The sequence below is a fragment of the Austrofundulus limnaeus genome, unplaced genomic scaffold (assembly GCF_001266775.1).
Source record: "Austrofundulus limnaeus strain Quisiro unplaced genomic scaffold, Austrofundulus_limnaeus-1.0 Scaffold178, whole genome shotgun sequence".
Taxonomy (NCBI): Eukaryota; Metazoa; Chordata; class Actinopteri; order Cyprinodontiformes; family Rivulidae; genus Austrofundulus; species Austrofundulus limnaeus.
This window is the reverse complement of record NW_013952580.1, coordinates 450,207-475,126: the sequence shown is the minus strand read 5'-3', so window position 1 is coordinate 475,126 and position 24,920 is coordinate 450,207. Positions and strand designations below refer to the sequence as shown.

At 38.6% G+C, this 24,920-nt stretch overlaps 1 protein-coding gene across 2 annotated transcripts in view; it reads right to left on the bottom strand.

Moving 5' to 3' along the window:
- LOC106524179 (kazrin) overlaps window positions 1-24,920 on the bottom strand; it is a 172,003-nt gene that overhangs the window by 93,006 nt on the left and 54,077 nt on the right. For both annotated transcript variants that reach the window (XM_014017885.1, XM_014017886.1), the window contains exon 3: window positions 22,416-22,605. In XM_014017885.1, coding sequence (XP_013873339.1) covers window positions 22,416-22,605 — 190 coding nt within the window. The remainder of the gene's footprint in view (window positions 1-22,415; window positions 22,606-24,920) is intronic.

Genomic DNA, 24,920 nt, shown 5'->3' with positions numbered 1-24,920 from the left:
GTTTGTTTATTTTATTAAAGTCTTATAAACAATAGCAGTACATTCAAATGAAAAAAAGAGTATAAATTCACACAGTTCATGTGCTGGAAAAAGAAAATGATGCCACATTACATTATAATAAAGTTATTTTGGGGGGTAAAATCAGAATGAGTCAAAAATGACCATATGGAACTCTGAGGGTCAATGCCTGCGAGCTAACTGCTGCTCTGCTATCTTAATAACTTTACCAATTTCTCAACATTACATCCTTGGATTTTGTACAGTGCCATGAGATGATGTTTGTTGTTTCTGCCTCCATCATCCGTCACCACCATCRGCCTCCAGCATTTGCAGATGTCATCTGCCAGCCCGGACTTTGAATGGGCCAGTCAGGTACTAAATTCCCAGGCCACTTTTTTGCCCCAGTCAGCCCCTGCGTGGATCCCACACCTATCAAGCACAGATAATGCTGCACTTGGATAATAAAAACAAGTCACAAATTTGAGTCAAATTGATTTTACCCCTGGCACAAAACAACAGAAAATCTACCTTTTAGCCATTGTCAGTTTCTTTCAGCTGGAAGCTCAGACTTCTGCCTTGCATCTCAACATGCGAAAATCCAGATCTGACCTAACGATTACACTGATCACACAGTATAAGAAGAGGCCATCTATGCTCTGTGTGTGGGCAGTGCCTGCATGTAATTACCAAAGCAGAATTGACTTGCACCTCCAAAGAAGCAACTGTGGTGATGGAGCTGAAAGGCATTAATAAAAGACAAAGCAGCTGGGTTCCCTCGTCTAAAATTAAGAACATTAATAATTAAACTGTACAATAAATAAGGGTGAACTTGGGGGTTTAGGTGAGATGTGTGATAGGGGGTTGTGTAGAGAAAGAAGGAAGAATAAAAACAGAAGGCAGTGGCAAAGCCAAAAGGGCACAGCACAAAGAAAACAACTCAGAGAATATATAAATAACAATGAACCTGACAGCTATATAAAAAGCAGCTTTTAAAAAGTTGACATTAAACATGCTGGACTGTAGCAATGCTGAACTGTTCATGTGCACCATGGTAATAAGGAGGTTTTGAAGTTTATTCTGGAAAGAGGCACACAAATGAAGCGCATTTATGTCAAATCAGAGACTTACATTTGTGGTAAATCAAATGAGGGTGGTCCTGGGACTCTAATTAAAAAGACCTGGTTGGGGAAAAAAAGAACAAGTAAGAAGCGCCCACATCTATAAAAGCCTGAAACGTCTTTGTGGTCACAGATGGTCAAACAGAGCTCTGGAACTGTTGACCTTGGCATTGTTTACTCTAGCCAAAACCTTCAAAGACACATGACGAAAGCCTCGCCAGAAAGCCCTACCTTAGTCTCCATGGAGACGGTGGACGTTTGACTCAGAACTTTCCAGACCTATAACCAGACGAAAGCAATGGATTCTACCTCGCTGCCTCGCTCTGTTTGCCTCCTCGCCACTTGTGGATTCACAAAAGTGCAGGAGTGGGAGAGACAATCAGAGAAGAAAGAAGAGATGGGATCTAAAAGATGAGAGAAATTATTTTATCACTCCCTGACAGAAACTGCAAATCACAGTCCAGCTGAGAAATAGGGCATTGAATGCAAGAGAAAAGGACGGGGAAAAATAGGAACACGGATTGATGAAAGGAGAGAGGCAGAAAGGTTAACAGAGAAGGAGAAAGAAGAGAAATTACTACAAAGGCCACGATTCTTAAATGTCAAAGATTCACATGGCTTCAGACTGACCACTGCTCAGCTAATGAAACATAGACTTGATAAACTCCAGGTCAYATTTTTGGCAAGCCATAATTACCTTATTTGAACACTGAGCTTTCAGATCCCACCAACATGTCTAAACCTTCTCTTTTGATGAATAATCCTCACAGAAAATGGAGCTCATGGAGTCCTTTTAAAACTCAAAAAAGCCCCAAGCGAAAACATCTTTCAGTGACCTCTTTTCCACTTTCAAATCAAACAAATCCCAAATACTCAAAGAGTGTAAACACACTTGAATACCTGAAACCAAAACCACTGACACAATTGAGACGTGCAGCTTATCACATGAAAGTTTGCGGAGTGTCAGGCCTTGAAAAACAGGGCGAAGATGAAGGCAAAAGTCTGGACAGCCACTTTGGCCACTGAGCTGAAAGAGTTAGATTAATGGAGCAGAAAATAGAAGAATCACGAGCTGCCCGTCTCTTTGGTAATCGCAAGCAGAAAGCAAAATTAAAGGGAGACAAATGGGAGGGCAGGGATCAACTGAAATGAAAGGGGGAGTAGTGTACGGACTATATAATTTCCCTCCTTTCCCGTCACAGCTAAGACCCTTTCTCATGTCTATCATCRTTCCTAAATAGTTCCCATTATTAGTTATAGCTCATTCACTATTCTAACTTTCTCCTGAACATCTCTGCATCTGTAATCCAGTCAGACAGCTCCATTTAGCATGTCCAGGCTTACGGAGGCTAACATTCCTTCCCCTCCTGTGCCCAACCATTGCTCTGGAGTCCGGTTAAGTTTTGATCTATTTCTGGCCCTACGTAGCCTCTCCTCTCATCAGTTCCTCTCATTTCAGCCTCAGTCGGCAGCTACAGCRGAATCCTAATGAGCAAAGAAAATTCTCAGTGCTCCTTTCAGCCTCCAACAGCATCACGCTGCTGAAGTCTCAAAATATAGGAGCAACTATCAGGCAGAGTATGAAGACATGCTAAAGCTTTTCTGCATGATTGCTGGCCCCGTTCATTTTGTAAAGCTGATAACATCTTAAAAGGGGTTGCGAAGGCTTATGGTGAAGCATGTGCATGAGCTTTGATGCTGTAATCATGAGGGTGTGATAACAGTGCCACTGCTTCGAAGGGAAACATGCAGAAAATGACGAATCCTCAAACAACACTGAGAAGAAGCCGTGAAGTCAAARTGTGGACTTAAAAGTACAATCTTGTCATTTTTGGAGTGATGCTCTGTCAAATAGTTATCAATAGTTAATATCTTATCAGTGATGACATCAGCAGAGCAGGGAGCATGAATTATGAGGCAGAAATGTTTGTCCAGGCTCAGCTAATGCCTTGGCCAAACATTCTCAAAACAGCTGAGTCGGTCTACAAAGACAGGTGTTTATTTACGTTGTGGTGGAAAAAAAACTTGTCCATGTCTGTTAAACAAAGTGCAGAAAAACATGATCAAAAAAGTTCTTCACTACAATGGTCTCTGAGTAATTTTATTGCAATAAAATGAGAGTCAATATGCATACAGCAATACAAGTTGAGTCTGAGGACACAGCCCCAGTGAAGCATCTTTTATACTCTTCCAGTAAAAACCAGTCCAAAACCAGTTCCTATTCGGCATGCAAGGAGTGGTTCTTATCTGAGCAGCAAAATATTTCTAGTTTCATTTAAAATCCTGATCTGTGGTCCTTCAACAAAGAACAACTTAAAAGTTGGTTATACTTCCTATTTCCTTGTCACTTACATGTTCACATTCCAATAGTAACAAAACAAATAGTTCTGCATTCCAGTTGTGCAGAAACCACAGTAGTATGTGAAGTTAAGGCTTGAAGAACAAGAAAACCCACATTAAAGGTGCCCTACTGGAAACTTACAACATGAGATAGACAATTCAGAATAACGTGGCAATGCATATGTGATTTATTTTATMAGTAAACATAGCTGAAACACCATCAAAAYATAAATATATGGGCAAMAATTTTATTTTATTTTCTCTCACAACGTTAAGTGACATCAAAATTGTCATGTTTGTGTGCTTTGGTTACACTATTTTTGTGCTTATTAGTTATACATATTACCATTGTGTTTATCTATACATATTTGATAGTTTCTCTGTGCCACTTCTCATTGCACTCTCAGTGTTTTTCCAATCGGTCACTCTCACCTGTCAGTAGTTGTAATCAGCCTCCTCCCCAGRTGTTGCCCATCTTCTCTCACCTTCTGTTTGTATTTAACTAGTCTCTTGCCACCACCCACCTGCCMCAATTTCTTTGYGGYTGCCYTATTTTGCMTCACCTTGTCAGTTTTACCGCCATRTCATGGCATTTGTTTTTGTCATTTAAATAAATATGTTTAATTTATTTGGAGCATCTTGTGTCTGCCTGGCTTCTGGCTTCGACCGTGATAACGTTTACATTAGGTGTGAACTGATCTCATGTCACTTGTCCATATCAAAAGGAGATTTTAAATCTTTTTGGCAACGAAAGAAAGTCTTCAAAATATAATACCACTCTTTTTCTGAACAGACATAAACAAATGAGCTGCTTGAGATGTAAACCCTTGAACATGACAACTTTGGAAAAAAATAAATAAAAATAAAGTGTAAAGGTATCAAGCTTGACCACCTACACAGCTGTAGTTATGTAAACAAAGGAAACAGAACATTTTCTGACTCCCTGGATGATAATTCAGAAGCATTTATCTCTTTCACAATAGCTCRATTTGATACTGAATTTTTTTTKTGTGTGTGTGTGAATAACTTTGTGACAGAATATTTTTAAAACTTAAACAGTGACACCGTTTGTAGCCAAAGKACTGGATAGCAAAAACTCTACTGGGCCCACAATCAATTAATCAATAGAACTATTTGGCATCATGGTGTGAAACATAAGCCTGAGAACAGGTCTGACATCCCCAGAGCAGACCAGTATCTGAGCACTAAGCCTAATGGAGAGACAGTCACTCCTGAAAAAGACTGATTGTCTGTGAGGTAACTACCACCTCACAAATCCTTCAGACTCCCATCAACAGCTGCCTTTTCATTTATTCATTTAAGTAACATGTGCAAAGAGGAATTACTGAATGCATTACAGGCTAAAAATGTGCACCATTAAAAGKTTGAGGGTTCCTGGCAATGCCTCAGCGAATTTTGAGGCATCCAAATGAAGTTTATGTAAAGGGTCTGATCAAAGGTGGAAGCAAAGCCAAGACTTCAAATCTAATATGAGCAGCTTATTGCTTTGGGTCCAGCAACACACAAGCATCAATCTCCTGGACATTCTCACATCAACAAGACACGATAAAGGGATCCCACCATACAAACAAACACACACTTTCAATATTAGATTGTGCGCAGTCAAACACGTTTTTATGGCAACATGTTTTAAACAAGGCAACAAAGACTCACAGACTGCGTTTGGAGTTCCTCTGACCTTTTCCATCAGTTAAATATTCAATAACAACTGAGCACATGTGCATAATTAAAAAGCAATTAGATGCAAAATGTTGCACTGACCTCCATCACCTAAGTGTTATAGTTTTGTTCAGTTTCGTTTTACTGTGGGAACCATGTTTGCCCAAGAGTACAAGGCAGTCTGCAATCACGTCTCAGAGTCATTGGGTGGAATTACTTAGACAGGAAACATAGTTACATGGTTTCAGTCTGTGTTGACATCACCCTCTGCAGAGTGAAGAACTGAATATATTCAACAGATTTGCACATATTTTACTTACAATATTAATAAAATGGTTATGTTTTTTTAACTATTCTAGACTRCATCTCTAAATATACTGTATAATCCAATCTGCTATTTAGACCTAAGACAGTATTTGATTAAAATTAAGGTTAAAAAATACCAAACAACTAGCATGTTTGGACACTGAACTCAGCCAAAKCTATGCTAAAAGGTTTTTCTCAATCATCATCGTGCAAACATCAAACATATCTCTGGTTGTGTGTGTTGGAGAGTGGGGTGGAGGTGGGCATGATTTTATGTTTGGAGAGTGGGGTGTGGTGTTTTTATGTACTTTTTAATTGCAAAATGTTTTATTTTATTTTGTTTTTATTTTTCTCTTTTTTTCCTCTTTTATTTCGATTTTACTGATGGATGTTATTTTGTTTTTACTGTTTGATGGGACTACAGATGTAAATTAGCCTTAGGCTATCAAATCGTTTAATTGCACACTGTCCAGAAAAAATAAAATCATTCATTCAAATATTATTTAAACAATRTAGAACTCAATGCCAAAGCATCGACTGGCATGCCTCCGTCTGTTCTAGACTCATCTGTACTTCAAGCACTGAAGTTACCGGTTGACCTYTATTTTTGGACTTAAATATTCTAAGTATGAAACTATATCAGCAATGTCTAAACACGAGTTGATATTTACCATATAATTAATTTCAGCGACCAACTACTTCTGTGCACCATCCAAAATAAGGGGATTCAAGCAACAAAGATCACTTTACCTGACATTCAGCTTTGAACCTTTGACCCCAAAATCTTTTCACACTTCTGTTGGGCCAAGAACAATCATGTTAATTTTGWCTGATAKCAGCAGCTTTGTTCAGGAGATACTGAAGAAATTTAAATTTATTAGAGSTTAGTACTGATGTTAAAAGCACAACACTTTATTCTTAGGTTTTCCTTTTTGTAATGTTGACAGTGTTTAATCTGTTATGTTTTGATTGATAATAGATTAGTTACATGTCCGAAATATCTGTGACAACACATAATTAAACGTTGTGATGACATTAGCTGAGGATTTTGTCTGAATGCCTGTGATACAGCCGTAGGTCAGTTGGGGGCGAACGCAGGCACTGAAGAACCTGTAAAAATAGATGAACTTCCTGGTTTTTCGCCAGTGTTGTTTTCCTGTCAGCTTGAGTGACAATAAACCTCACTCAGATCCAGAATTCTGGTGTTGTATGGTTTTGATTCCTTCTACAAATCATTTTATTTAACAGTGGTGTTTTTAATATCGACTTCAGTTTATTGAATACGAATTTTCTTACAATACAGTGCATAAAGACAGTGTGATGGATGGAATTTTGCACCTGGTAACAAACAACCAGAGAACAGTATGCCTCCTCGGGCAGAGTTATAATAATCAGAAATAAGGTTTACATTGAAACATTATTTGGGCATTTATCTAATTACTGTGAATGATTTGTACCAGATTTGGTTTCAGTTATTTTTATTATTTTTGAATGTGTATAGGGAAATAAATTGAGTAATGAACTCTATTCTAATAGGTACAGCGGCAATTTGAAATCTGTTATTTTTTTCTCAAAGTCAATATTATTGATGTGACGTGTTTTTGTGAGGTTTAGCAGTCAGGATTTGATCAGTAAGAATCTAGGACAATAAACTGACAAACTGGACAAAAGCATCAACGGTTGGTGTTTTCCAGTATGCATCCCATTGTGCCTGAATCTGTTAAACAGCGGCATCAACTTCCTGTAAAGATAATGGCTTTGTAGATTCTGACAATGAAAAGCTGTTACATCRCACATTATCATCTACCAGAAATCAATATTTTCTACGCAGCCCAAATACATCAATTTACGACCGCAGAGATTCCCAGCACACGGATGACTCACTGCACAATGCAAGGCTCAATATAAGTGTGTGTGTGTGTGTGTGTGTGTGTGTGTGTGTGTGAGTGTGTGTGAGAGAGAAAGATGGGGGGGGGGGGGGGTGCCAGGGGAGGAAGATTGTGTTTTAACCATCCCATAAATTTACTGGCTCCAAGTCTTATTGCCCACTAATTCCCAATAAGATGTTCTACACAACAACTTATCATGCTGTCATTGCTGTTTTTTACCTCCATAAATCTGAATAACAGGCTGTTCCTTTTATTTAAACCTTATCAGATGGCTTTTAATGAGCCAGCTGGACAATCAAAAATTAATTTTGATATTCCCTAAGACGGCAAACCCTTCTGCACATACAAGTAACAAAAATTTAAAAAATGTGAGGATGATGAGACTGTGTGTAGCCCTGTCATTTACCAGCAAGCGGCTGTCAAACCAAGAGCTACTCTCTTGATGGAGGATTAAGACCCAAAAGGTGGGAAGAGACTGACACAGAGTAGTGAATATGTTGCTCTCACTGTCAGCTTTGTTTTGAACTCTGGATGAACTCTCTGTGCTTGGATAGGAGATACAAGACAAGCCTCTTCACTCCACAGAGATGAAGTGTCAAAACTACCTCTAGACTGTCAGAGCAGCTGGCAGTACCTGACTCTTTATTATATCTCAAATCAAAACAAGCATCTCGAACACAAACAGTACATACCAGAACATCAGCACAAGGATATTTGGAGCTTTAAACAAGAAAAAAATCAACTATAAAAGCAGAAGAAACACATTGGTTGCGTGTCTACAACAAATTAAGCAGTTTATCAGAGGTGCATGTAAAACATCTAATGCAGAGGTGAAATTATTTGGCTTGAGAAAAGGTTGCTCTGGTGCCAGCCACACTCCAGTAGTTCCATTGTCCTCCTTCGTCTTCAAGTATGTGAAAATGAAAAACCACAGGGTTTGTTTACATGTGTTTGGATCAGAGTGTGCAATGCTCAGCACCAAGAAAAACTCACAGCAAGTAGGTGCAGTTTTACCAAACAAAGAATGACTCAATACACCTTTGTTATTTTTTTTAAAAAGCAGGTTTTGTTTGCATCCAACACAATTTGACAAGAAGTACATGCAAGAAATGCCACGACAAATAAAATAAAACATGGAAATCGTTCTAAAGATGCAGATGAAAACTGCTATAAAATATTTAAACTTGCTCTGAAAATATGACCTGGCATGTTTATTTTATTTATTTATTTTATTTTTTAGATTAGAATCCTAAAAATGGAATCTGACCCCTTTTTTATGTCTTTCTCTCCCTATCGATTAGACATCTGCTTCATCCTGTCATCAATAATTCAGCAGGTTTTAAGAGACACTGGAACACGCAGAACAAATACCTAAAACTGTAGGACATCTCCAGTTTAAGGCTCATGTGGGCACACTGACTGTCAAATACAGCATGCAAATGCATCAACCTTTACCAACATTTCTGCTTGCTGAGTCCTGAGAGCTTTCACCATCCTGTGTTTTCATACTCTGCATAGAACCAGTCGACATCATTCATTAAATTCCCATTAAAGTCACTTAACAATGCACATGGTCTCTAAAAGTCAGGCATCTACTAAGTACCGAATGTTATGTCAACATTACTACATTAGAGCTGCACTAGAACAAGCTCAGAGCTGTTTTTTAAATCCTTATTAATATAAGAGTGATTAAACGTGTGCAAAACTGTAAACAATTAATGTGGTTAGTGAAAGCGCTGCAACTTCTTTTTTATATTTAATGTCAAGCTAATAAAACGATTTGAATCAAGTAATTCTAAAACATCTGGGAAGTTTTCAGTATTTGCAATTTAGGCTAGGTTTTCTTTCAGAAATTTCTGAAATAAAAACTGTAATGAATCTATAATTATTTTAATTTAGAGTAAATTAGTAATTTTGCTTGAGCTCTGATGTGAAAATCTGACTGTAAAAAAACATACATACGTTTAGCTGAAAGATTAACCAATTTTTTGTCACTTCTTTTCCTTTATAGAGGTGTAGAATGGCTTCCTTGTTGGCAACTGGGTCACAGAGTTTAATCTAATCTATGTAAATAACTTACACATGTAATATAGGACCAGGTACAGGTCACATAAATACCTGGTATTTTTTAACAGCATAATGACAACAAAAGACAATTTGAGTTAGATTAAAATCTCTTGTTGTGCATTAAATAAAGAATAGAAACACTTTCTCTCCTTCAGCATGGTGCAAGTGTTGTGATCAGACATCTGCGCTCATCCACTCTGCCGTTCCCATCCACTGTGCGCGTCTTCTTCATATGTCAGCTTCACACTGGCACTGGCCTCGCTATCCACAAGAAGCTTTATCCAATTTGTCAGGTTTGGCATGCACACAACTCACAATGTCTCCTTCTCTTTTTGCCACACATGCACTGTCCCTCCTCCATTGTGTGGCCCTGAGACAGAACCGTCTGTGCCAGCAGGCATTACGATACCTGATGTGGGGCCCACCTGCCACCACTGTGACGTGCACGCCTCCCTGGTCCGCCTCTCCAACCCAGCAGGCACCAGCTGGCTGGGCAGACGGCATGCTGCGAGATGGACAATTGGAGGCAGGGTGATCATTCGTATTAGCAAAAACCAGACTTAACTAACCAACCAAAACAAACAGGAAAACAACAGTACTGTGTCTGTGTCTGCTAAATGTTGATATTATAATTAGAATAAACAAAAAAGATTTAAAAATACTTATTTAAAAATTATCCAATCTTACCATGTTGTGATCATGTGAGCTTAGTTTAAAATCCAGATAATTCTCAGTATCAAGACAGGAAATCAACAGCAGCTGATCTGGGTTAGATGGACAATTGGAGGCAGGGTGATCATTCGTATTAGCAAAAACCAGACTTAACTAACCAACCAAAACAAACAGGAAAACAACAGTACTGTGTCNACGAGTTGATATTTACCATATAATTAATTTCAGCGACCAACTACTTCTGTGCACCATCCAAAATAAGGGGATTCAAGCAACAAAGATCACTTTACCTGACATTCAGCTTTGAACCTTTGACCCCAAAATCTTTTCACACTTCTGTTGGGCCAAGAACAATCATGTTAATTTTGWCTGATAKCAGCAGCTTTGTTCAGGAGATACTGAAGAAATTTAAATTTATTAGAGSTTAGTACTGATGTTAAAAGCACAACACTTTATTCTTAGGTTTTCCTTTTTGTAATGTTGACAGTGTTTAATCTGTTATGTTTTGATTGATAATAGATTAGTTACATGTCCGAAATATCTGTGACAACACATAATTAAACGTTGTGATGACATTAGCTGAGGATTTTGTCTGAATGCCTGTGATACAGCCGTAGGTCAGTTGGGGGCGAACGCAGGCACTGAAGAACCTGTAAAAATAGATGAACTTCCTGGTTTTTCGCCAGTGTTGTTTTCCTGTCAGCTTGAGTGACAATAAACCTCACTCAGATCCAGAATTCTGGTGTTGTATGGTTTTGATTCCTTCTACAAATCATTTTATTTAACAGTGGTGTTTTTAATATCGACTTCAGTTTATTGAATACGAATTTTCTTACAATACAGTGCATAAAGACAGTGTGATGGATGGAATTTTGCACCTGGTAACAAACAACCAGAGAACAGTATGCCTCCTCGGGCAGAGTTATAATAATCAGAAATAAGGTTTACATTGAAACATTATTTGGGCATTTATCTAATTACTGTGAATGATTTGTACCAGATTTGGTTTCAGTTATTTTTATTATTTTTGAATGTGTATAGGGAAATAAATTGAGTAATGAACTCTATTCTAATAGGTACAGCGGCAATTTGAAATCTGTTATTTTTTTCTCAAAGTCAATATTATTGATGTGACGTGTTTTTGTGAGGTTTAGCAGTCAGGATTTGATCAGTAAGAATCTAGGACAATAAACTGACAAACTGGACAAAAGCATCAACGGTTGGTGTTTTCCAGTATGCATCCCATTGTGCCTGAATCTGTTAAACAGCGGCATCAACTTCCTGTAAAGATAATGGCTTTGTAGATTCTGACAATGAAAAGCTGTTACATCACACATTATCATCTACCAGAAATCAATATTTTCTACGCAGCCCAAATACATCAATTTACGACCGCAGAGATTCCCAGCACACGGATGACTCACTGCACAATGCAAGGCTCAATATAAGTGTGTGTGTGTGTGTGTGTGTGTGTGTGTGTGTGTGAGTGTGTGTGAGAGAGAAAGATGGGGGGGGGGGGGGGTGCCAGGGGAGGAAGATTGTGTTTTAACCATCCCATAAATTTACTGGCTCCAAGTCTTATTGCCCACTAATTCCCAATAAGATGTTCTACACAACAACTTATCATGCTGTCATTGCTGTTTTTTACCTCCATAAATCTGAATAACAGGCTGTTCCTTTTTATTTAAACCTTATCAGATGGCTTTTAATGAGCCAGCTGGACAATCAAAAATTAATTTTGATATTCCCTAAGACGGCAAACCCTTCTGCACATACAAGTAACAAAAATTTAAAAAATGTGAGGATGATGAGACTGTGTGTAGCCCTGTCATTTACCAGCAAGCGGCTGTCAAACCAAGAGCTACTCTCTTGATGGAGGATTAAGACCCAAAAGGTGGGAAGAGACTGACACAGAGTAGTGAATATGTTGCTCTCACTGTCAGCTTTGTTTTGAACTCTGGATGAACTCTCTGTGCTTGGATAGGAGATACAAGACAAGCCTCTTCACTCCACAGAGATGAAGTGTCAAAACTACCTCTAGACTGTCAGAGCAGCTGGCAGTACCTGACTCTTTATTATATCTCAAATCAAAACAAGCATCTCGAACACAAACAGTACATACCAGAACATCAGCACAAGGATATTTGGAGCTTTAAACAAGAAAAAAATCAACTATAAAAGCAGAAGAAACACATTGGTTGCGTGTCTACAACAAATTAAGCAGTTTATCAGAGGCGCATGTAAAACATCTAATGCAGAGGTGAAATTATTTGGCTTGAGAAAAGGTTGCTCTGGTGCCAGCCACACTCCAGTAGTTCCATTGTCCTCCTTCGTCTTCAAGTATGTGAAAATGAAAAACCACAGGGTTTGTTTACATGTGTTTGGATCAGAGTGTGCAATGCTCAGCACCAAGAAAAACTCACAGCAAGTAGGTGCAGTTTTACCAAACAAAGAATGACTCAATACACCTTTGTTATTTTTTTTAAAAAGCAGGTTTTGTTTGCATCCAACACAATTTGACAAGAAGTACATGCAAGAAATGCCACGACAAATAAAATAAAACATGGAAATCGTTCTAAAGATGCAGATGAAAACTGCTATAAAATATTTAAACTTGCTCTGAAAATATGACCTGGCATGTTTATTTTATTTATTTATTTTATTTTTTAGATTAGAATCCTAAAAATGGAATCTGACCCCTTTTTTATGTCTTTCTCTCCCTATCGATTAGACATCTGCTTCATCCTGTCATCAATAATTCAGCAGGTTTTAAGAGACACTGGAACACGCAGAACAAATACCTAAAACTGTAGGACATCTCCAGTTTAAGGCTCATGTGGGCACACTGACTGTCAAATACAGCATGCAAATGCATCAACCTTTACCAACATTTCTGCTTGCTGAGTCCTGAGAGCTTTCACCATCCTGTGTTTTCATACTCTGCATAGAACCAGTCGACATCATTCATTAAATTCCCATTAAAGTCACTTAACAATGCACATGGTCTCTAAAAGTCAGGCATCTACTAAGTACCGAATGTTATGTCAACATTACTACATTAGAGCTGCACTAGAACAAGCTCAGAGCTGTTTTTTAAATCCTTATTAATATAAGAGTGATTAAACGTGTGCAAAACTGTAAACAATTAATGTGGTTAGTGAAAGCGCTGCAACTTCTTTTTTATATTTAATGTCAAGCTAATAAAACGATTTGAATCAAGTAATTCTAAAACATCTGGGAAGTTTTCAGTATTTGCAATTTAGGCTAGGTTTTCTTTCAGAAATTTCTGAAATAAAAACTGTAATGAATCTATAATTATTTTAATTTAGAGTAAATTAGTAATTTTGCTTGAGCTCTGATGTGAAAATCTGACTGTAAAAAAACATACATACGTTTAGCTGAAAGATTAACCAATTTTTTGTCACTTCTTTTCCTTTATAGAGGTGTAGAATGGCTTCCTTGTTGGCAACTGGGTCACAGAGTTTAATCTAATCTATGTAAATAACTTACACATGTAATATAGGACCAGGTACAGGTCACATAAATACCTGGTATTTTTTAACAGCATAATGACAACAAAAGACAATTTGAGTTAGATTAAAATCTCTTGTTGTGCATTAAATAAAGAATAGAAACACTTTCTCTCCTTCAGCATGGTGCAAGTGTTGTGATCAGACATCTGCGCTCATCCACTCTGCCGTTCCCATCCACTGTGCGCGTCTTCTTCATATGTCAGCTTCACACTGGCACTGGCCTCGCTATCCACAAGAAGCTTTATCCAATTTGTCAGGTTTGGCATGCACACAACTCACAATGTCTCCTTCTCTTTTTGCCACACATGCACTGTCCCTCCTCCATTGTGTGGCCCTGAGACAGAACCGTCTGTGCCAGCAGGCATTACGATACCTGATGTGGGGCCCACCTGCCACCACTGTGACGTGCACGCCTCCCTGGTCCGCCTCTCCAACCCAGCAGGCACCAGCTGGCTGGGCAGACGGCATGCTGCGAGATGGACAATTGGAGGCAGGGTGATCATTCGTATTAGCAAAAACCAGACTTAACTAACCAACCAAAACAAACAGGAAAACAACAGTACTGTGTCTGTGTCTGCTAAATGTTGATATTATAATTAAAATAAACAAAAAAGATTTTAAAAAAACTTCTTATTTAAAGATTATCCACTCTTACCATGTTGTGATCATGTGAGCTTAGTTTAAAATCCAGATAATTCTCAGTATCAAGACAGGAAATCAACAGCAGCTGATCTGGGTTGTTCGGACATTTCTTCACATATTCATATGGGTCAAAGTAGTTCACTAAGTTCAATTTTAATTTTAAAATTGTTGTTTGTCAACTGGCTCAAGCATGTCGTATTTTAACGATTGAGTTGCATTACCTTTTTTTTCAGTTTCCAGGCCAACTAAACCCGTAAATGAATAACACTCGCAGTAGAAAGTCATCCTGGATCCACGTCATTCTTCTACTGAAGCGCTTTGATGGGAGAGTGAAATACCCAGAAAACTGTCTGTAAAGCCAATGTTTTGAKCCAAAAACAAAGCATCCTCAAAGCAATGCCTTCAACATCCTTCTGAAACAAATTCTAACATTCCAGTTTGTCTGAACTGGTGGAAAAGGTCCAGTGGTGGGATGTAACTAAGTACAAGTACTTTCTTGCTGTACTTAAGTACATTTTTCACGTATCTGTACTTTACTTAAGTAGATTTCATCATGGGTACTTTTGACTTTTACTCCATTATATTTTATATTAAGTATCTGTACTTTCTACTCCACTACATTTCTGTAATGAGTTGCATTACAAAGTACATTCACATCACGTTACAGTTATTTTTTATGTTTTTTTTAGTTTGACACTAATTAATGGCGAGAGGGGAATTGCTGTAAGTGGTCCATTGAACAAAGCAGGAAAGTACCATTACACCCTCCTCCATAAAAAAGCAGAGCATCAGCATGCCCACAGTGGTTTCCACCACGGAGGAAATGTGCCATTCATGGCCTTATTTAACTGGTTCAAAAAATGACTTGTTGAGATTTGATAGAGGAGGTTAGTGGTGAATTTATATCTTCTGCAGCTGTTGTCACAATATGTGATGATGCAGAATCACAAGTCCAAGTGTGAACAGGGTCACAGAGTGTAAACACAAAACTATGCATTATCTGCAGCATTGTTCACTAAAATGGCACCGTTGATGTATTAAAATATACATACAGTAGGCCCACTTCATGATATTGTAGTAGACCATGAGGGAATACATTAAGCAAGTACTTTTACTTTTAATACTTTAAGTATTTAAAAGCAATTACTTACTTACTTTTACTCAAGTAAAATGTTAATGTGGTACTTTTACTTTTACTAGAGTACATTCTTGTCTGTTTATCTGTACTTTTACTTAAGTACAGTGTTTGAGTACTTTCTCCACCAYTGAAAAGGTCTGACACAAAGCAGAGACTTTAAGTACTTTGTGATCCAAGATGTCACTCTATTTGTCAGCCTGTAATTGATTGCACTAGGAGATGAGCAAGAGGAAACCTGACCCTAGACCAGCTTATACCATATGTTTGATGCTCATCAGCAAAGCAATGACTGAGCAGTGCTGTGAAGTAACTCTAATCATCTATACCTACACTCAAAATATTCTCATACTGAGTTKCAGATATCTTGCAAAGACATAAAATTAATATTTAGTTATGAGAACAAGACTTGATTAGGAAACTGAACGATTTTTCACCAACATGATTGCAACATGCATTGTTTAGTAAATATGTGATTTATAAGATTGGTAATTTCAATAAAGTATTGTGATGGAAAAGGCCTTGTTTGAAGCATGCATTGATWTCAAAAAACAGTGTTTGCACGAGTTCTGATTAAGTGGAAGACTTTGCCATCTGCGCACAGTGCTCAAGCTTAACGTAACGATACATAATGTTGATCTCATAAATATAACAGTGACAGAAAAGCATGTAGGTAAAACTCACATCGTGTCATCTCTGGTCAGTTCACCACAGCTGCAGCAGCTGTAAGTAATTTTAGACAAAGCTCTCTAAAACACCACAGCAACCTCCACCCCATCACATCACATCACATCATTCATAAACTTGAGGGGGTGAGCTTCATGTTTGAGAGGAACACAGTTTCTTCTTATCTAATATCAGTTTATTAACCCTGTATGTTGAAAATACTTTAAAGCATTACATAAATTCTAGTGCTTTTATTTTCACCTAGTTTTCTCATGGATTTCTGGATCACAGGCTGGATGGGTTTATGCTAATGTGCTTTTAATGTCTGGGCTACGTGGCACACAAAGAAATAAATACTATTTAAAGGTTAAACAAAGATTGCAGTGGATGCAGTATTGAAAAGTATTATGTCCTCTACCCACCATTACCCACTAATGAAACTTTTCATCACATTAAAGAGCATTTTAATCAGTCCCAAAGTGTCCATTGACAAGTTCTTTACCCCAGACACACGGAGACAAAAACTGTTCAAAATCCTCCTGCAAATGATAAAAACCAATGTTACCATTGAATTCTTCCTTTACTCACAAACTCTGTCTCCACCGTTTTGCAAAACACAGCTCAGCGTTTGCATTTCATGGCATTTGAATATGTGCAATGTCACAGACTACAGAGGACACTTGCTCCAACCATCTGCCGCTGCCTGGGAAAGTGTGTGTGTTAGCATTACTTTTAAGGACGAGCGGGCTCAAGGACAAAGGGCAACAGACATTTACATATCCRAGAGATGCTCAAAGTTATTAATGCAAGCAGACCAACTCAAAACATAAACTATATATGGCAGGCCTGATCAAAGAATCTTGTTCCTTTAGTGAGTGGGCTAATTAATACAAGAGTTATATTGTGAATCAAAGACACTGCTTACTGCAAGGAAACTTTGTTTTCTTCCATGTTCAGCAGCTTACCACAGTTTTATTAAGGCATGAGCACACATCAGTGGCAGTGCTGTGTAAAACAACACACCAGCTTCTGATGAGTACACATGTGCAAGGCAGCACAACATCCTGTGTTCATCATCATCATGTATTCTGCATAGTAATTACCAAGTGATTGACTAAATGTAAGGGATGACCTTTTACCATGTGGCTGCCAACTGACGTCACTCATCACACTTTATAGACTTAATTACAACYTTCAGCAGCATGTTTAGGTTTTACCCTTGGTAATTTCACTGACTTGAGTATTTTCATTTGAAATACAACCTCACTTTGGTAGAAACATTTTATATACTTGGGAGTTTATTGTAAAAGTTACAGCACTTGATGCCATTAGAGGAGCTAAATGGTGTTTGCCAAAGGCAACAGCAGCGATCCCATTTTATGTTGCACTTTTGAGGACTGCGTTGATGAGTAACCATCTGTTGGATGACTTTGTCAAATAAATGACGATAAAATGTGCCGTAAACATAAAACCTGAGGAGAAGTTTTTATTTTTTTTTCTCCACACAAGTCATTAAGTTTCTCATCTTCATACCGTAGACACATAAGGACTCAAAACCCATCTTCACTGACGAAAAGAGCACTAATAGGACTTGATGCTATTTTCACAGTTTGGGGCAACTTACTGCAGTCTTTTATAACTGCATCACCAATGTATTCTTCACCAGTTACAATGTAGGTATTCTCCTCTTATAAGAAAATATCACTTTACATGCATCTGTTTCTGGAATCAATGCAGAAAATGTGTTGAAGAATAAAAAGGCTAAGTCATGCTGAAAAGTATCAGGTTTACTAGGTTCTGTTCTAGGGAACAAATGACCTCCAGTCTATATCAGGATAATATTCTACATATGAAAATTTATTTACACGTACTTTGACTGAATCCCATCTTAACTGTAAAGAAGTTATGGTTCTGCCAGTCATCAAAGCTTTTCCACAATCAGTAAAATGTAAACATATTTCTTGAAATAAAAAGTGAGAAACACCACAAACTGTTCAATTCGGTTTCTGTTGAAGCTGCAAATGTTGTGACATTGTTTCACACCTGAGCAATTTAACATCACTTATTTAAATCGTTTGTTTCAGAGCTTGGATTTATATTTAGCATTAACCATCGGTGCACTCACATCAACCKTTTTAACAAGACAGCAAAGTCATATGAGGCTCATCTGTAAAATAAATCTTGTGAAGGATGTTTTCTATTTTTAGAAACAGCAGCATAGGAAACTGAACGTTCCCTGTCAAAAATGTCTGCTTTGATGAAGTGAAAGAAAAATAAGCAATAATTGCCTCTAAACAGCTAAACAACCTTGAGAAAACAAAAAAATTTGATGCCCACAAAGAACTAAAATATTGTTAGAACACTGCAGAGATTTTTTTCTGTGACTTTCACTTTAAAAATAGCAGATAGGAAGAACAATGAAGGTCAACTTGAGGGTACATAAAAAACACAAGAACTTCTTAGGAGGTAAATATAGCCTTAGACAAACAACACATAACACTGTTTTAAAAAAACTAAGTCAAATTGCAGAATACCTGTGTGAAAAACTAAGTGCATCTTTATTGCTTGAAAGGGAATTACGAATGTGATTAGTATCTGGGTGCCCCTAAGCAAATGCACTTTATTAACTAATCAGCAAACCATAAAAACCCTCATAACAGCTGGTGATTTGTCACTTCGCTGGAGTCTAGTTTGATAGTAAAGAAATTAATCACAGGTTTAAAAAAATCAAACAAACTACATTTTTCTTTTCAAAAAAGAGCTGCATTTGAAATAAGAAAACATATCTAAAATAATGCCCTGTGGATATTCTAGACAAAAGTGGAACTGTTTAAGAATGCACAATGCTAAGCTCAGCAAAAAAAAAAAACACTGCATCATGAGATAAATGCCTCAGTCCAACTATTAGACACATTTGGGGACAAGTGGTCATCTGGACTTGTTTCACAGCCTCAGGACTTAGGCAGCTGACAGTCATTAGGCTTTTTCACACTGTGGCTTTAGGCTCTCTGCAGTTTTACAGACACGAACCAATTGGGTTGGTGACATATCAAAATGTGTGCTTAAAAGCTGACGTGACTCGGCATAGCAACAAAAGCACTGTGGGTTAGAATGGAGTGTTGCATGCTCTACCCCTCCCTTCACACACCAACTCAGCTCTGAGACTAAAAAACCTCCACATGCTCCATCCGAACTGACGAAATTGGCTCTCATTGTTGCAGTTGCATGACAAAAACTGCCTAATTTTGTTTGCAGCTTTGAGTCTTTTGCCTTTTCTCGTGACAACCCGCCAGGAGAACTTTTCACCATCCATCACATAAGAAATCATTATGTAATTGGTCAGAAGTTCATTAGCATGTTTGTTTAAGATGAAAGTATTTGGACGCTGCTTTTGCTTCAACTGCATCGCTTCCAGAATCCAACTGTTGTAGTCGAAAATGACATTTATAAAGATAGTCAAATGGCCAAAACGGGGGAGATTTAACCGGGACAGATTTGTGGATAAAATATAGTAGCACAGTGTAGACTTCAGCAGGAAGTAGCACCCCATGCAGTGATGTAGCCYGCAGTTGGAGGGGTTTCCCAGGAGATTGGCATGGTGGGTCCCAGGAGCTATGAAAGGTGTGTGCAAAAATAAACATCGAACAACCACGTGACTGCATGTCGACTGGTTTTCAAGCGAGTATACTGGGCCTTTAAGGTGACGTCTACAAAGTTGTTTTTGTTGTTTTAAACTCTTGTTCAGATGACATTTATTTTTTTACGACACCACCTGCAGACTTGACATGCAACCTTTTGGATAATTGCGTTGTATTTAAGACATTTCAAGAAATGACGCGAGTATTTTTAGAAATKACAAATAAAGAAAAACAGGTTTGGAAAAACTGTGTTCTCATGTAGACAAGGTCTAAACCTTTTGCTGACCCAGAGGTATAACAGCAGCTGGAAAACATTGACTCTGTTGTCTACCTTGGTCATTTCACACATGACACTGAGGTAAAAAGAAGTCATATCAGGCCTGGTTTGAAAATGCTGAATGAAAGGGGCCTCAAGGTCAACTCTTCAGTATTTTGGAGTCATATGTGAATCTGCGYAAAAGCTTTAGCAAAGTTAAAATTGGGTCATAAAACAGGACAATGATCTAAAGCACAGCAACAAATGTATAACGAAATGGCTAAAACACAAAAAAGACCTATCAATGGCCCACTTAAAGTCAAGACCACAACATGTTATAATGCAGGCAAGACCCTAACAGAGCAGTAAATCAATAACCCTGAAAAACGTAATAAATTGATACAACGATGTAAATAACTTTTTTTAAGCACACTGCCTTTGAAATTCTTAGTTTCACTTAAATTGTCATTGACTTGAGTGACTAAAGTTTTTGTTTGGAATAAAATATTTTTATAATCTGTTTTGAAAAAAATTCTTTCAATATGAACCAGAAACTATAGAGTTTATTTTCAACCTTGCAGCCACTGAGATTAATATAGCGAACAAATGCAAACCCCAACGGCAGTAGGAACACAATTAAGGTCAGCTGGCCTGCAAGCAAGGTTAGTGCTGCTCAAAGTGAAGTCCAGAGAGGACCCCTGATACCGATTCTCTCGGGACTTCCACTTTACCAGCTGCGCAATGAACCAGCGACCTTAACCACACGCCTCCCTTCCCTATACGGCCACTTGTGATAAATTACCTAATCCCTCTGTCCCTAGTCTTTTCTATTATACACTCGAAGCTTTTAAAGAACGGTTAGAACAAAAAGGGGGTTGAGAACAGATTGCAAGAAGTGGCTGTGAAAGGGAAATAGACCGACTGATTGAGACTCATGGACACGGAGAAGCTATACAGGTCAAACAAAGACAAGAACCAGGAACCACAATCTTCAGAATGAAGTTTGCAAAAAGTTTTCTCTGCATGCCATGTTTTAACGAGACAGTAAGAAACACAGCACTGTGTCCCTAACTGTGCCATTTACAATCCAAACTGTAAACAAATCCATAGATAGGAGTCAGTTCTAAATAAGATATTAATTTAAAAAAAAAAACACTGCGACTAAAGCAAAACTGCTGTCTTTGCAATGCAAATGTGAATTTCATGAATATTCTCAAAGATGATTGGTATTTCACATCAGAACGTGTTCATCTCTGGCATCGTTTCAGCTGAGCTGACAAGCAGCAACGAGGAACAATGACATCAGTGATCAAACACTCCCAGAGGAGTGTTCAGAGGAATCACACCGGCACACGCACACTGCTATGGAAACAGCAGCAATGCAAGGATGCRTCGGTGCCAAGGAGATAATGTGCAGCACATATATACAAGAGATAAATAACTGCAGAACAAAACCGCCCGCTTGGTTCACTGCAAACAGTGCTGACACGAGTCAAAACTGTCCCCGGTCAGCTGTGTAAGATAGTCCCATCATTATTTCCTCTTTTTAAAAGCAAAACATAGGTCAAGAACTTAAAATCTGTAAAAAAAAGTGTAAGTCATTCATCAATTTCTAAATTTAAAAGAGGAAACACTGTAGGTCTATAAGTATCTGAGGAAGATGTTTCACAGCAGTGCRCTGCCAGGGCTGACAGAACATATCCTCTCACCCAGCTCACTACCAGCTGACTGCTATGGAAACAGCATAAGTGTGTGTGTGTGTGTGCGTGCGTGCGTGCGTTCGTGCGTGCATGCGTGCGTGCGTGCGTGTATGTGTGTGTGTGTGTGTGTGCATGCATGCCAGAAGTAGAAAGGACATGGAAACCCACATTGCTAACTGTGATTACTGTGAAGCACAAAGATTTCAAGCCCACGTCTGTTACCTGACATATCTATACGTCAAACCAAGTGAAAAAGTTGAAAAAGGACAAAGCAGCTGCAGTGCTCCCAAAACATGCGGACAGACTTTGCAGCCATTCAAACAGCTCAGAAACAGTCCCCCCACAGCAACCCTGACACCAGCCCTCCTTCCTTTTCCCTCCTCAAGACACAGATCCCCTGTCCAGTTAGGGGAGAGCCAAGTGGGCTAGCACACAGCGTGCCTGAGGGTGAAAAGACGCTGTAACTTTACCTACTCTGCCTCGAAGAAGTGCAGCAGCACCCCACCCCCCTGAAAAGTTCAAGGGGTTAATAATTCAACATGAAAGGAGAATTAGAGTGAACTAAGTCAACAGAAATCCCTCAACATTTCTGTTTTAGTTTCTTCACTAACTGCACTTTTCCACATAATGTGAGACTTTTCTCTATTTAATAACATCTATTACAAGCTGAAACACAACAATCCACACTGCATGATCACCAACAGCTGGATTCAAATCCTCGCCACATTTGCTGCAACTTTAGGCTCACTGCTCWCTCCGAGGGGCTCCCTTACCATTGTGGTTGTGCTGCAGGGTCTCCAGCATGCTGGCAGAGGAGTCTGTCGCTCCCAGCTCGGCCAGTCTGCGACTGGTGGCGCTCAGCTCTGACCGCAGGTTGGTCACCTCCTGGCTGGCWGACTGAATGGCCCCATCGATGCGCTGGGCCAGCTGCTTGTTGTCATCCATCATTTTCAAGATTTTTGCCTGAGGGAGAGAAGGAAATCCAAACACGGTGTCATGCTGACAAGTTGACCATTTCCTTACAAGGTAGATGTCCCCAAATAAAATCCTCCCTGACTTCTTCTCAATCCTTTCTTAAACGGAGGGGAGGGGGCCAAAAAACAAAACTTAAATCCTCATAGAAATGTGTCCTTTTCTCTTAAAGATGTGTCTGGCTGAGGGGAAATGTGCTTTTGCTGGAAGGAGTGTGTGTTGTAGAGATGGTGTGTGTGAGTGGATCAGAGTGAAAGCATGCCTGTGTGTTTCTGTGAGAGTTCCGTAACAACATGAGTGTATCTGTTTGTGCGTGTATGTGTGTGTGTGTCAGAGAGCCAGCACTACCCCCATGAAATGTGCACCCTGCAGCTGACTGTTGAAAGGACACAGAGCATTGAGAGATGACAAGCACCTTTTTAAATGGACTGTACCATGTGCAGAGAGAGAGTGGGGGGGTGGGCTGGTCCACGAGAGCACATGGAAATCAAAGACCCCTCAGCACAGCTGGCTGCAGGAGATAGTGCTTCAAGTGCATTTGACTACAATGACTCGCAGCAAAGTTCTTTATTCCAGTGAATACAGACAATAATGAAGCACTCCAGCTTTTCCTCTCTGCCTCTCTGTTTACACTTTACGGACCTCCTGTGGTGGACTCGTGGACAAAGAGAAGGAAATCATTAGTTTTGGACAAAGCGGCAGTTGTAGCAAGAAAACAATAATGGTTAAACAATCAAAAGCTTTCATCCCAGCATCACATTAAGGTGAACAAATACCATTTTTTAAGGTTCCATGTGTATGTTTAACTAAATTTAGACTATAGCTGACTAAAATAAGAGGAAGGTTTTATGAATATGTACAGGACAAAATAATTACAGTGTTTGATGAATGAAATGAAATTAATTAATTCTATATAAATTTATTTAGCAAGGACTCCAAACATTTGTTCCAATGTGCCACAGGGCTTTTATCATTAGTTATAAACAGTGTTTTAAGTCGATACAACTGCTGCTTCCAATGTTCCTCCGAAAAACAAAATTACCCACAGTTTGCAGTTAATGAATGCAGTTGTTAGCTGAAGACTGGAACTTAATGATGAAATAAACATGATAAAAAGTGTCAGTTGCTTCTACACTAGTAAGCATGGATGTCTTGTTTGTCTTTTTGGGGCTGTTTGGATTTTTTTTTATCACAAATTCTTTTTAAGGGGTTTTGACTGCAAGTGATCAGCTCTGACACCTCTGTTTGCACTTGGTGGTAAAGTGTGCACCCCAAATCACTCTGCGATCAGATGTCAATTATGCTCGATGCAGAAACACATGCAGAGTGAGCAACAAACAGCATGTCTGCTGATGTTTCTGCGTTAAGCCTTCTGAATTGTTATTTTGTTAACATGAAGACAATTCAGAGCCTTTTAAATGACATTTTGTACAGTGTTTTTCTTGAGAAGCCTACCTAACTATTCAAAGTAAGAGAAATAAAAATGTGAATAAAAACAAGTGACTTTGCTTTTTTGAATTAAACAGCCACATATGTTCAATTTGATGGATATAATACAACATATTCCTGCTCAGAATGTTATTAGTCTCTACACATAGTGACCACAGTGGGCCCAAAAACAATAAGAATAAACTATAAGGCATTTCTTAGACTGGTAGCCTGAAAAATGCACATAAAACTGATTACGTTCTCAGGTGAATGTTTATGTTCAGATCTAAAGACACCATTGCACTCAGAGCCTGTGTAGCTTCAGAGTCCAAACAARATGGCCCCGATCACGTGTTCAAACCATCTTTTATAGAAAACCTGCACATCGCTGCGGATGCCCCTCTTACATCAGTAAGTAAAATGACTAAAACCTATCACACAGTATAAGATATAAGACTGCATGTTGAATTTAGTTGATCACAATTGATCCTTCAAAATAAAAACTCAAAATAAAGTCACTCATACAACATTCTGTAATATGGAGCCCACGAGGGGACATAGTGGGAATTTTTTCTTTTGTGTTACCTCGCAATAATGTTTTGCGTTCCCATGCAAAAATTTGTTTTGTATGGATCAAATGAAATCAGATTTTTATTTTGAAATATCCGGTTACTGAAAAAGGATGTGTCGGCACAAGTTTGGGAAAATGACATTGATCTTATGTGGTTGCATTGAGTTGAAATAGTACATACTTCCATGCGTGGTTGTGTGATATGCATTCTTGGTAAATCCTGCCGACAACGCCAAAAATTGTGGCGGCACGATTTACCAAGAATGCATATCACACAACCACGCATGGAAGTATGTACTATTTCAAC